Here is a 12,923-nt window from a genome sequence, read left to right on the forward strand (position 1 = left end):
ACTTGATCACTGATTAAGGTTCTTTTATTTGTTTTTAAATGTCTTCATGGTCCCACAGTATCTGTCCAACCTGCTCCAGCCGTACGTTCCCTCAGGTCAGCAGATCAGCTGCTGCTGGTCGTTCCAAAGTCCAACAGGAGGCTGAGGTGACCTAAACTGTGGAACGTGTGCCTTTTGACATCACTTCCTGTTTTTAAATCTTCTCTGAAAACACATTTGTTCTCTTTGGCTTTTAACTCAGCCTAAAATGTTGGTTTACTGTTTTTAATTTATTTGTTTTTACTGTTTGCTGTTTTATGATTTTAACAGTTCATTACTTTTACGGTTTCAGTTGATTTGTTTACGCTTGCTTGTGTTAGTGTACACCACTTTGGCCCACGGTGTTGTTTTTAAAGTGCTTTATAAATGAAATTTTATTGTATTGTATATATTTGCCAGTAATATTTTAGCAACCATTTTACAGCTTTTAAGGTTTAGCTACGATTTAGTTTATCTTTTTAGCTACTGTTTTGCTGATATTTACTTTTAGCAACAGTTTAATCATTTGAGCTTTTAGCTACACAGTTGCTAGTTTGACATTTCAGCTATGGTTTTGTTAATTTCAGTTTTTAGCTAGTTTTATGAAGTTGAGCTTTTGGCTGCTTTATTGCATATATTTGTTTTAGTAATAGTTGCTAAGTTGTTTTTTCTGCTGTGGTTTTGCTCAATTTAGCTTTTAGCTATGGTTCGGTAAGTTAAACTTTTGGCTACTGTTTTGCAATTTTTCACTTTTAACAGTTTGTTCACTTTTTGCTTTTAGCTAGTTTTAATAAATTGACCTTTCAGCTTAAGTTTTGCTCAGTTTAGCATATATCTGCTGTTTTTCTTCCCTATGGCTTTGATAAATATTTTTAACTATAGTGTGGTAATTTTAGCTTTTAGCTACAGCTACTTTTAATTTTAGAAATGAGTTTGCTAAAATGAGGTTTTAGTAACAGTTGTGCTGTTTAGCTTTTAGCTGCTGTTTTGCTAATTTTTACATTTAGCTACAATTTAGTCTATTTTTAGCATTTAGCTAGTTTTGCTATATTGACTTTTTTTTAAAGATTTGCTAAATTTAATTTCAGCTTTAGTTTGGCTAATGTTTACGTTTACACGCTCGTTGCTTAGTGAAACTTTCAGCGACGGTTTTGTTGATTTCAGCTTCTGCTCTGCTTGTTTTAACTTTAACAGCTCAGATAATCAGTTTTCCTTCAATTCAAACAGTTTATTCTGTAAATGTTCTATTTCTGTTCGTCAGATGTTTTCTGAGAGATGATTGTTTAGCTTTGGGCTCATTCCGTCTTCAATGGGGACATGCGGAGTGAAGACGTGTCTCTTCTTGTGTCTCTCCTCAGTTTTGAGGTTCATGAGCCGAAGGTGGAAGGAAGAGAGTCGAGACAGAACCTCCTCCAGCGTGTCGGCAGGAACCAGGATGCTTAACCTGGAGGACAGAAAACTTTATTTCCTGAAAACCCAACGAACCAGAGGATCACTGCTGAGAGACTTTCTGTGTCCTACCTGAGATGATGGCTGCCAGCTGCTCCACCTGCACCTACAACCAGTCCCTCCTCCTCCTGTAACTTTAGACGGTACCAAACATCTGCCTCCAGCCCCATCGTCTGAAAACGGAAAGCCGTAAACATGTCCTGAGTGTCCTGAGTGTCCTCAGTGTCCTCGTGTTTCTTTTCCAGAGCTCCCACCTCAGCTTCCTGTCTCATCTCCTCTGGCAGAAGCAAGCAAGGATAAAGGTAGATCCCCCCCATCGCCGGCTGACACCTCATGCCTGGTAGATCGTTCAGAACCTTCAGAGCCCGCTCAGCATTTTGGATCAAAGTGGCATGAACAAACCCGGTCTCCTTTGGCGATGAAGACACCAGGATGTAGGCGTAAGACACCAGGATGTAGGCGTAAGAATCAGGCAACATCGACAGCTCGTGAGGGCTTGTGGTCGGTACGAACCTGAGCGTGAGTGTCGTATGAAGGGTCTCCAGGCCGGGGCGGGTGGAGCATGAGGTCCAGAGCGAGCTGTCCGGTAACCGGAGTACTGATGTCTGTGCAGAGCAGGGTGTCCACGAAGTGCGTCACTTCTGGGTCCATGTTGATGACCTCCATGAATCCTGCTCTCAGGCCACACCTTCACACATATCAGAGCGTCATCAGCACATTTAAAACAAATATTTATCCTAAATAATAGTTTATAATATTTAATTTGGCTCATAAATCAGTTTATACAATTGTGTGTGTTAGGGTTAAGACATTAACTATTGCCTTAATGAAAAAACTTTATTAGGATGTAAAAATAGAAACTTGGAACCAAAAAAACTGCAGCATGAACTGAAACATTTTCTGTTTTCGTTAAAGCTACGCTTAAAATAACTGCCAGTGATAAGAACTAGAATGTGTGAAGGCTGAAACTAATTAATTGTCTGAACAAACTGAAACGGGGAAAAAACAAAACAAGGTTTGTAAGCTCAACCATCAGGTAGATAAATCACAGAAAAGGTTGTGCAGATGATTTAATCTTTTTGTGAAGCTGAAACTGAGTCGTCATGCTGTAAAAAGGTGAACACTAGCTAAAAATTAAATGTGCTACACACAAACTAAAAGCTTAAAGATGCTAAATAGTAGCTAAAAGAAGCAAAGGGGTAGCTAAAAGGATAAAAAATGTTGACTAGAAGTAGAATGAGTAGCTAAACATAGCAAAAAGTCTGGATAGAAGCTAATAGCAACAGACTGACTTAAAGCTAAAATTATTAAAAAGCTGCTCAAAAAGTAAAAGTAGTAAAATATTAACTAAAAGCAGGAAAGGCTAGCTGAAGTGTAAAGGTAGCAGAATAGTGGCTAAAAACTAAAAATTGTCAGCAAAAATAAAAGCAGAGCAAGAGAACAAAGTATTTAGAATAACTTGATCGTCGTGCATTTCATGAGTAAAATACTTGAAAAATGAAGTGAAATCTTTTAAAAATGTACAAAAGTTATGATATGTGAACAGCTAAACTAAACTCAAAATAGTGATGGTGCAGAATAAAATGACAGAAAAAATAAAACCTTTGTGTGACGGCTGAGACAGGAAGGACTCACTCTGCCACACAGGCGCAGGATAACGAGTGAAACGAGACCAGCTCCACGTTTTCTCTGAAAACTGGGCCCATCTCAAACAGGACCTTCTTGTAGGAAATAAACTCTTGGTTCTGTGCGTACACACTGTCCTGGTACACCTGAGAACCACAAGAGAAGACCTGACAGCTCTGGAAAAAGCTCTGCCTTGAGTCCCAACCTGAAGAGACGGCTCATGTTCACCTCATCGACCAGCAGCAGGAGCTTCTCAGCTGCTGCAAACTTGATCACTTCCCGAATCAACTTCCTGTCCTGCACGTGGCCTAAAAACACAAAGTGAGAAGTGAGGACAACAGTGTGGGTTGAGTTTGCTTGCTGTGTGTTGCACACCTGTTGGGTTTCCTGGGTTGCAGATGTAAATGGCCCTGGGCAGGCAGCGCCCCCTGCAGGCCGTCAGAGCTCGGCGAAGCTCCTTCAGGTCCACGGCCCATTGTCGCTCCTCCTCCAGCAGGTAAGACACTGACATCACCCCGGCCTCATCAAGCAGGGCAGGCAGGGTGTGTGGACACGGCAGGGGGGTTAGAACACCCGCCGGAGTCTGACCCTCCTCTGTGGACAGCAGCTTCACAACCACCTTGCCCAATAAAGTACAAACGTCATCCTCCAGCTTGGACTTAAATATATGTACACACAGTCTGACGTGAGCTAACAGGGACCAGGACATGTGCCTCGTACCATCTGAGCTCTCTGAGCACCACTGGAGACAAAGATGTTTCTGCTGGACGCGGGAACTCCAGCGTCTCGCTTTGTGATGAACTCAGAGATTCGTTGCCTGATGTGAAGCAGTCCAGAGGAGTCGGCGTAGGAACCTGAACAGATGTGATCAAAACATCAGACAGCAGCTGAGACAGCTCAGACCACTGGAACTGTGTGAAAGTACACAAAACAACTTCAGCTACTGGACAGCAAGTTGCGAAAATCATGGACCGATGCTGCAAAAAGTCGCAGCAGACACAAACGAAAGGCCTGGGGTTGTGTTGACTCCAAAAGTTTATCAGTTGGTGTGTAACAGCTGTTCAGACAAACAACAACTCGGTTGCTCCGCTCGGTGGACTGAACGGCTGCAACCTTTAAACTCAACAAATGTCAGAGTGTTTCTGAGGAGACACAGTCATTTGATGAAGATGTTGAAAAGGTTTGAACTTTTTGTGAACCTTCAGGAGTGACTAACAACAAAGTCCATGCTCAGTAATGCAGGTATACAATCCAACATTTTTCAGTCGGGTCATCTGGACAGCTTCTTTTTTTTTTGTGCTGAAACGTTTCGCCTTCGATCCAGAAGGCTTCATCAGTCAAGGAAACACACAACAAAACTGATTCTTTCCAACAGCTTACTCCAAAGTGGAACAAACCAGTTATGTTGGTGCTAAGTTGGTCTCTTGTTACTCCCCCTCCTCCATTGTTGGGGGAAGAATCTGTTTTGTTGTGTGTTTCCTTGACTGATGAAGCCTTCTGGATTGAAGGCAAAACGTTTCAGCACAAAAAAAAGAAGCTGTCCAGATGACCTGACTGAAAAATGTTGGATTGTATACCTGGATTATTGAGTATGGACTTTGTTGTTCTCAACCAGTTTGACACGACTGTCAACAAGGAAGAGGGCCGGCAATGGAGGAGGGGGCATGTCAAAGGCACCATCTTAGCACCAACATAACTGGTTTGTTCCACTTCGGAGTAAGCTGTTGGTGGAAGAATCAGTTTTGTGTTGTGTGTTTCCTTGACTGATGAAGCCTTCTGGATTGAAGGCGAAACATTTCAGCACAAAACAAAAAGAAACTGTCCAGATGACCTGACTGAAAAATGTTGGATTCAGGAGTGACTGATACAATTTAGCAAAATTTAGCATTTAGCTGCTGTTTTAATTATTTATTATAAGCAACAGTTTTGTTAATTGAATTTCTTATCTACCAGTATGTTTTTTTGCTAAGTTGCTAAACTTGCTAAAATACTATTAATTAATTAGTTAATTAATTTTCTTAATTTTAGCTTTTAGCTACTCTTTTGCTAGTTTGATATTTTACATATGGATTTGTTAAATGCAGTTTTTAACTAAAGTTTAATATTTAGCCAATGTTTTGCAAAGTTGTACTGTTGGGAACAATTCTAATTAAACTTTTTTATTTATGTATTTGCTAGTTAGTTTTTAGCTATGGTTTGGCAACTTTTGTTTTTATTTTTGCTATTTATTTTTTGTTGCTGCTGGTAAACTTAGCTTTTTGCTACTGTTGTGATATTTTTCCCTTTTAGCAACAGTTTGGTCATTTTAACTTTTAGCTTCAGTTTTGTTAAATTGATATATTGGCTTTGCCCAACTGTTTTTAGCTGCTGCTCTGCAAATTTTTAGCTTTCAACTAGCTAAATTTGAGCTTTTAGCTAGTTTTGCTATTTTTACTGTTTAGCTAAAGATTTGCTAAATTTGCCATGTATCTTTAGTTTGGCAAATTTTTACTTTTGCAAAATCTTTGCTAATTTTAGCATCCGTCCCCCCAGTTCAGTCTTTGTAGACAAAGGTCCTGACCCACGCTCTCCCCATCACACGCCTCCAGGAGCCTCTGAGCTCTCAGCCTGACATCTGAAGGAAACCTTTCGTCTCTCAGCAGCTGAGGGTACAAACAAACTGCCAGGACCTGAGAAACAAGAGCACACCCACTCATTACAGGAGAAAAGAGGTTGTAGTGTCTAAGATTCACGTAATCCAAAATAATAAAAGCTAACCTGTCGAAGGAACGTGACAGGTTTCATTCCTGCTGAGTGGGAGTCACCTGAACTGACGTCGATCACATCCTTGAAGGATTTCTTCTCTCCCTGCAAGAGAAAAGAGCTCAATGCTGATCGGGACTACGTCCAGTGCTGAAAGTGCACCTCCTAAAGGCAGCTTCGGTTGTGATGCTATCAAACTGTGATCTCATATTTAGCAGAGTTGAAGCCATAAAAAGTTTATTCTTCTGCTTCTGGAAGTGGGACAGATTCAGTCAGGTGCTCGGTGTTGGAGTCAAAAGTAGAAACAAGAAACACACCGCTAACACCTGAGAGACAAACAGGAAGTGGGACAGATTCAGGTAGTTGCTCGGTGTCTGGGTTACAGGTAGAAAGGTTCTTTGCTACCTTCTGCTAATTTTAGCTTTTAACTATTATTCCCTTACTCTAAGCTTTTAGCTTAGCTAGCCCTTTGCTACGTTTAGCTTCTAGTTACCTTACTAATACTTTGAGCTTTAAGGTAGCCTTTTAAGGCAGTTTTATGCTACTTTTAATTTTTAGCTGCCATTTTGTTAAAAAATTCAAACCTTGATAAAAAAAATAAAAAAAAAACAACAGTTACATCAAGAAACCTTGCCCGGAAAATGGAAACCAGGGCACCTAATGGAGCCAGGCCTGGGGGGTGGAAGACGTGAATTGGGAATGTCTGGTGGAGCCCTCAGTCCATGCAACCTTTAACTCTCACCTCCTGGAGAGTTTTTCACATGTCCCGGGTAAGGTCGGGGACATGGAATTTCAATGGGCCAGGCTCAGGACAAGCAATCAAGGGACCCGCTGACAGACACCAGCGGTGAAGGAGGCTGCCAAACTGAAGAAGGAGGCCTTCAGGATTTTGTTGTTCTGGAGGACTCCTGAAGCAGCTGACAGGTACAAGGTGGCCAGAAGAGCTGCAGCTTTGGTGGTTGAGGAAGCAAAAAACTCAGGCATGGGAGGAATTCAGGGAGGCCATGGAGAAGAACTTCCAGTCAGCCTTGAGGAAGTTCTGGCAAATGGTTCAGTGACTCAGTAAAGGAAAACAGATCTTATCCCAGGCAGTGCTTGGTTTGGGTGGGGAACTGATGAGGGGTACTGTTGAGCATTGGAAGGAGCACTTTGAGCATCTCCTAAATCCACCCACCACATCCACCTTTGTAGAGGCAGGGACTGAGGACTCAGGGAAAGGCGAGTCCATTATCTTGGCAGAAGTCACAGAGGTAGTCAACAATCTCCTCGGTGGCAGGGTGCCATGGGTGGATGAGATTCGCCCTGAAATGCTAAAGGCTCTGGATGTTGAGGGGCTGTCATGGTTGGGGGCCAAGATGGGGTAGAGGTAGGGCAGCCATCTTGGGATCAGAAAGTTGCGGTTCGACTCCCAGCCATTCCCACATGTCGTCATGTCTTTGCCGTAATGTATTTTGGGGTTTAAAAGCCACTGGGACGTTATGTTTAGAAAATAAACGTCTCAGTTTCTCTGATACTCCCTCAACATCTGGAATGACCACTGGTCTGGGTCTGGGTTCCTCCTTTTCACCTGATGGCTGACTGGAGTCATGTTTGGGTTTCTTCTCTGCTTTCAGGAAGGCCCAGTTAGGATATCCACATTGCTCTAGAGCCTGTCTTGTGTGGGATTTCTCCTTCTGCCTGGCTCCCGAGCTAGTGGGGACGCTGTCTGCTCTGTGGTACAGAGTCCTGATGACTCCTAACTTGTGTTCCAAGGGGTGATGGGAGTCAAACCGCATAGTACTGGTCTGTGTGTGTGTTGTTTTTTTTTTTCATTCAACCTTTATTTAAACAGATAAATCACAATGAGCCTTGAAGACTCATTTACAAGTGAGACCTGTTTGGACAAACAAAAACAGTGGTTAACTGGACACATGTAGGAGTTGGAGGCATAAAAAAATACTATCAGACTTTTTAATAATAATAATAATAATAATATTCTAATCTATTATTATAATATTATAATATTCTATCTAATATTAAAAAACACTTCACACAAACAAGCACATATTTACGTAGACAATCTGCAGACGGGGGAGACGAGAGCGGTCAGCAATGTTCATAGATGCTCTCGAGGTCACTGTAAGTGTTCTGATAGGATGTAATAATCAATGTCCTCCGGTGAGATCCATAAACATTCTCGAGGGATGCCGAGGAATGGCCAAGAATAACGTTTATGAGAATCCAAGAGTCCTGAAATGATGACACAAAGTTTATTCAGCTGGTTCCATCTGGTTATCAGTTGGAAATTCCTCAGGGAGGGGGTGGTGAGCGTCAGATCACATGTTCTTCAGGCGAATTCAGATAAGCTGGCCTTCAAGGCCAGCCAAGGGAGCCAAATTCAGATGAACACACAGTTGTTTTGGGGACAGGCAGAATTTAATGACATCTACCTTCAGTCTGTGTTGGTCGACTTGGTTCTGAAATGTCCAAAATACATGGCCTCACCGATGGAACGTGACTGAGTAAAATCCCCAAGATCTGATCCATTCTGTCCAAAGCATTTGAGTCTGGGTACTCGAGGTACGAACCAAGCCATCATAAAGGCAAGGAGCATAATCGAGTCCAAATTTGCTGCCGACAACTTCCTTGATTGTTGTTAAAAACCAGCAACCAGCTGAATCCAAAAATAGCAGGAACCAGTTATCGAAAAGTCAATTAAATATGCGTCCTTAAAATCCACAGATGGCAGCAGAGATAGACACATCATCAAGTCTTCCAGTTGATGAGATATCCTGCTGCGTGCCAAAAGGGCAAATCGGCTCGCATAATGCCTGTCTTCTCTTTGAAGAAATGTTGTAAATTGAGTTGAGGGCCCAATTGATCAAAACAGTTGTGGTACACATCACAGCAACCCCTGTTTATGGCCATACCACCCTGAAAACGCCCGATCTCATCTGATCTCGGAAGCTAAGAAGGGTCGGGCCTGGTTATTACTTGGATGGGAGACCGCCTGGGAATACCAGGTGCCGTAAACTTGGGGCCGAGATGGGGTAGAGATAGGGCAGCCGACCTGAGACCAGAAAGTCACAGTTTGACTCCCAGCCATTCCCACATGTTGTGGTGTCTCTGAGCAAGACACCCAATCCCCATTTGCTCCCCAGGCACTTACATAGCTGCCCACTGCTCCACCTGTGTGTACCCCAGGTGTGATGGGTTAAATGCAAAGAAACAGTTTTGTCTTTGTATGGGAACATACAATGATGATAACATATAGCACTTATACTTATATTTATATATCAGTTTCCAAATGTCCTCCATCAGAGACTGAGACCTCAAAGTCCAAGAAAGCCAACCTGCCATCTTTTACATATTCTCATGTGAACTTGATGTATTTATCCACACAGTTGATGTGATCAGTTGTCAGGGAATTTTTGGTCAAAGATTATGGATGTTTTTATTACTTTGTCTGAAAACATTCTTCCCCTCTGTCCTGAGAACAAGAAGCCCAAAACAAGCGAGAACCATTTCCTAAGACACTATTATATAGTGGGCCCATGAACCATATGTTTGTGTAAATGAAGAGTGTTGTGTAAGGAGACTGCGGCTGGCTTCAAGGACCCCTCCTGACCTCTGTGAACTCGGCTGAGCTGAGAGGAGTATAAGAGGAAGCAGATAACAAAGCTAGTAGCTTTTTTCTGTGACTGGTTTTCATGCGTATATATGTTATGTAACGTGTCCTGAATGAGGTCCTTGCAAGTATAAAATACCAATTAAGAATCTTCTCCTTCTGTTGAGTGTGGTTATTTTGGGTAATTAACATCAGAGAACAAGAAAATTTCTCCTACATCAGTGAAATGTTGGACTTCCTGAGATTTGATTTTAACCCAGGTGTCATCAACATACCTGAACCAATGACTCGGTGGTGTCCCTGAAAAAGACGCTGAGGCTCTCTTTTCTCTCTATTTTGGAGTTTTGTTCATGAGTGAGGGAAGAATGGAGAGTGAGGTTGGCAGATGGATTGGTGCAGCATCTGCAGTATTGCGGACTCTGTATCGGTCTGTTGTGGTGAAGAAGGAGCTGAGCTGTAAGGCAAAGCTCTCTGTTTACCTGTCGGTCTACGTTCCTACCCTCACCTATGATCATGAACTCTGGGTAGTGACCGTGAGAATGAGATCATGGATACAGGTGGTTGAAATGAGTTTCCTCTGCAGGGTAGCAGGACTCGATAGGGTGAGAAGTTCAGTAATCCAGGAGAGACTTGGAATACCACTGCTCCTCCACATTGAGAGGAGCCAGTTGAGGTGGTTCAGGCATCTGGTAAGGATGCCCCGTGGACGCCTCCCTAGGGAGGTGCTTCGGGCATGTCCAACTGGGAGGAGAGCCCGGGAAAGACCCAGGACATGCTGGAGAAACAACGTCTCTCGGCCTTGGAGTCCTCCCAGAAGAGCTGGAAGTGGTGGCTGTGGAAAAAGATGTCTGGGCCTCTCTGCTCAAGCTGCTGCCCCCGAGACCCAACTTCAGAATACGTGGAAGATGATGGATGGATGGATGGCTTTCTTTTCAGAGAGATGCAGAACAGAGTAATATTGTGTATGTAAGTGCCTATCGCTGTTTATCACGATGCGCTAAGATTCATAACTGGCTGTAACCACTACACCCACATTCACTGGTTAACTGGTCATCATTAACTTAACACAGACTCTCCCACTGGTACATTTTCATCTTTAAATCACTTCTTGGTCTGCTGCCTTCATACATCTCCTCCTACATGTCGTTGCATGAGTGCAGCTACAGAGTGCGCTCTGAGGACATTATTACCTGCAGTGTTCCCTGAGTGAGGACTGAACTAGGCAAAAGGACCTTCTCCTGCTCCGCTCCTGTTTCCTGGAATATCTTACAAAAAAATCTGAAGCTCTCGACCTTGACCTCTCTAAGTGGCTTTAAACATCTGTTAAGATCCTGGTAAGAACCAACGCATGTTCCTGTTTTTAGTTTTCTACATCTTCTTACCTAGCTGTTTTTTGTTACATTTTCTTTTAAATACCATTTTATTTTCACTTGTTATTCTCAATTTGTACGCATCCTTTATGACTGTCCACTGTTGTCATCACTCTTTGTTAAAATCAGGTCTCTCTTGCAAATGAGTACCCGAGGCTCAGTGGGATTAACCTGTATGAATAAATGTTGAATGAAAAGTGCCAGGAGGACTGTGATCAGTTACAAAATGTTTCATGAAAGAAGAATCCACCCAGAGGACCTGATTCAACCTTGTTACTTTTAAAAAACTTACATAAACATTTACAACGCTGTGAGTTATTAAACTTAAAGTTTAACGTAAAGTTAGTTTAAAACACAGAAGCTGAAAACAAAATACATTAAAACAGGTTTGTGACATTTTTACATGAGTTTAAACATATAATAATAATTTATTCCTCTCACCTGTGAGAGCTGCTCTGTGATTCGTGCAGCCAGACCCTGCAGGTCCACCGGGGTTCTGATCCCCCGGACCCTCGGGTTCACGTCTCTCAGGGAGCTCATCTCTTTCAGTCTGACGGCTGATCGGGTTCAGAAATACACCCAGCGGTCCTCTCAGGAGGCAGGCGTTAGAGGGTTGTTACGTAATAAAGTAAGGCTCAAAGTTAGTTATAACTCATGATGTCAGGTTTAGTTTAACCAGGTTCAATCAATTAGTAATTATAAAATGACAATTAATGAAAAGTTGCATCAGATCTTCACTTCATCCAAAAAAGTCGAGGACTAAAGCCTCAAAGTTAAAGTTTGAAATTAAGTTACTTGAAATCATGACTGATTCGAATCACATTTTTCTGCATGGCAGTCTGAATTTAACACAACAAACTTTGTTCGCTTCCACGTTCAGCTTGATCGTTAATGACGAGCTACGACTTTTATTGGTTGTACTTTTTGAAATAGCTTACTTTATCACAAATATTTAAAACCAGACACTATGGAAGCACAAGCCAGTGTATCGCTTGTGCTGGTCCCAAGGATGCTGATGAAGTACAGAGAAGGTCAGAAAGAACTGCATTGTGTCTTTAGAAAATGCATCTGACAGGGTGCCGAGGGAGGAGCTAGAGTGTTGCATGAGGAGTGGTGGAGAAGAATGTTAGACTGGTACAGAACATGTCTGAGGACAGCAGGACAGTGGTGAGATGTGCTGTAGGAGTGACATATAGCTTCAAGGTGGAGGTGGGAGTGCATCAAGGATCTGCTCTGAGCCCCTTCTTGTTTGCTCTGGTGATGGACCGACTAACAGATCAGGTCAAGCAGGAATCACCGTGGACTATGATGTTTGCAGATGACATTGTGATCTGTGGTGAGAACAGGGAACAACAGGTGGAAGAGAACTTGGAGAGGTGGAGGTATGCACTTGAAAGAAGAGGAATGAAAGTCAGCCTTAGTAAGACAGAGTCCATGTGTGTGAATGAGAGGGAGGAGGTGGAACAGTGAGGCTACAAGGAGCAGAGGTCACTAAGGTGCAGGACTTCAAGGACTGGGGGTCCACTGTCCATGCAGTAAACTATGGAGTGTGGTAAAGAGGTGAAGAAGAGAGTCCAGGCAGGATGGAGAAAAGTTTCAGAAGTGATTTGTGACAAAAGGGTGTCAGCAAAGGTCAAAGTAAAAGTTTACAAGACAGTGGTGAGACCAGCTATGTTGTATGGTCTGGAGACAGAGACATGGACATAAAGACAGGAGACAGAACTGGAAGTGACTGAAATGAAGATGTTGAGGTTCTCCTTAGAAGTGACAAGGATGGATAAGATTAGGAATGAGATCATCAGAGGTACAGCACAGGTTGAACAAACTGGGAGATAAAGTTAGAGAGGACACACTGAGATGGTTTGGACATGTCCAGAGGAGGGACAGTGGTTTGGACATGTCCAGAGGAGGGACAGTTGGTATATTGGTAGAAGGATGTTAGAAATGCAGCTGCCAAGAAAAAGACAAAGAGGAGATCTATGGATGCAGATAGAGAGGACATGGAGGTAGATGGAGATGAAGGATGACTCACTCACTGAAGAGGGAACAGCCGAAAGAAGATTGACTGATTCTCAAGGACTCTGCAAGCTTAAAACACCAAACCACTTTCC

The 12,923-nt window shown here is 42.7% G+C and overlaps 1 protein-coding gene and 1 non-coding gene across 2 annotated transcripts; one reads left to right on the forward strand and one right to left on the reverse strand.

Moving 5' to 3' along the window:
• Nucleotides 1-1,275: 1,275 nt before the first annotated feature.
• Nucleotides 1,276-11,352, reverse strand: LOC119430402 (alanine aminotransferase 2-like). The gene is made up of 11 exons (XM_037697806.1): nt 11,254-11,352; nt 5,851-5,940; nt 5,654-5,762; nt 3,814-3,947; nt 3,469-3,712; nt 3,322-3,401; nt 3,103-3,239; nt 1,981-2,155; nt 1,722-1,877; nt 1,540-1,640; nt 1,276-1,462 (listed from the first exon to the last, which is right to left on the reverse strand). Exons 1-11 carry the CDS (start codon nt 11,350-11,352, stop codon nt 1,276-1,278), a joined length of 1,512 nt encoding a protein of 503 aa, XP_037553734.1.
• Nucleotides 8,731-8,849, forward strand: LOC119408225. The gene has a single exon (XR_005186722.1). It is a non-coding gene; the product is annotated as a 5S ribosomal RNA (ribosomal RNA).
• Nucleotides 11,353-12,923: the final 1,571 nt, after the last annotated feature.

Source organism: Nematolebias whitei, chromosome 3 (genome assembly GCF_014905685.2).
Source record: "Nematolebias whitei isolate Nwh7 chromosome 3, NemWhi1, whole genome shotgun sequence".
Classification (NCBI taxonomy): Eukaryota; Metazoa; Chordata; class Actinopteri; order Cyprinodontiformes; family Rivulidae; genus Nematolebias; species Nematolebias whitei.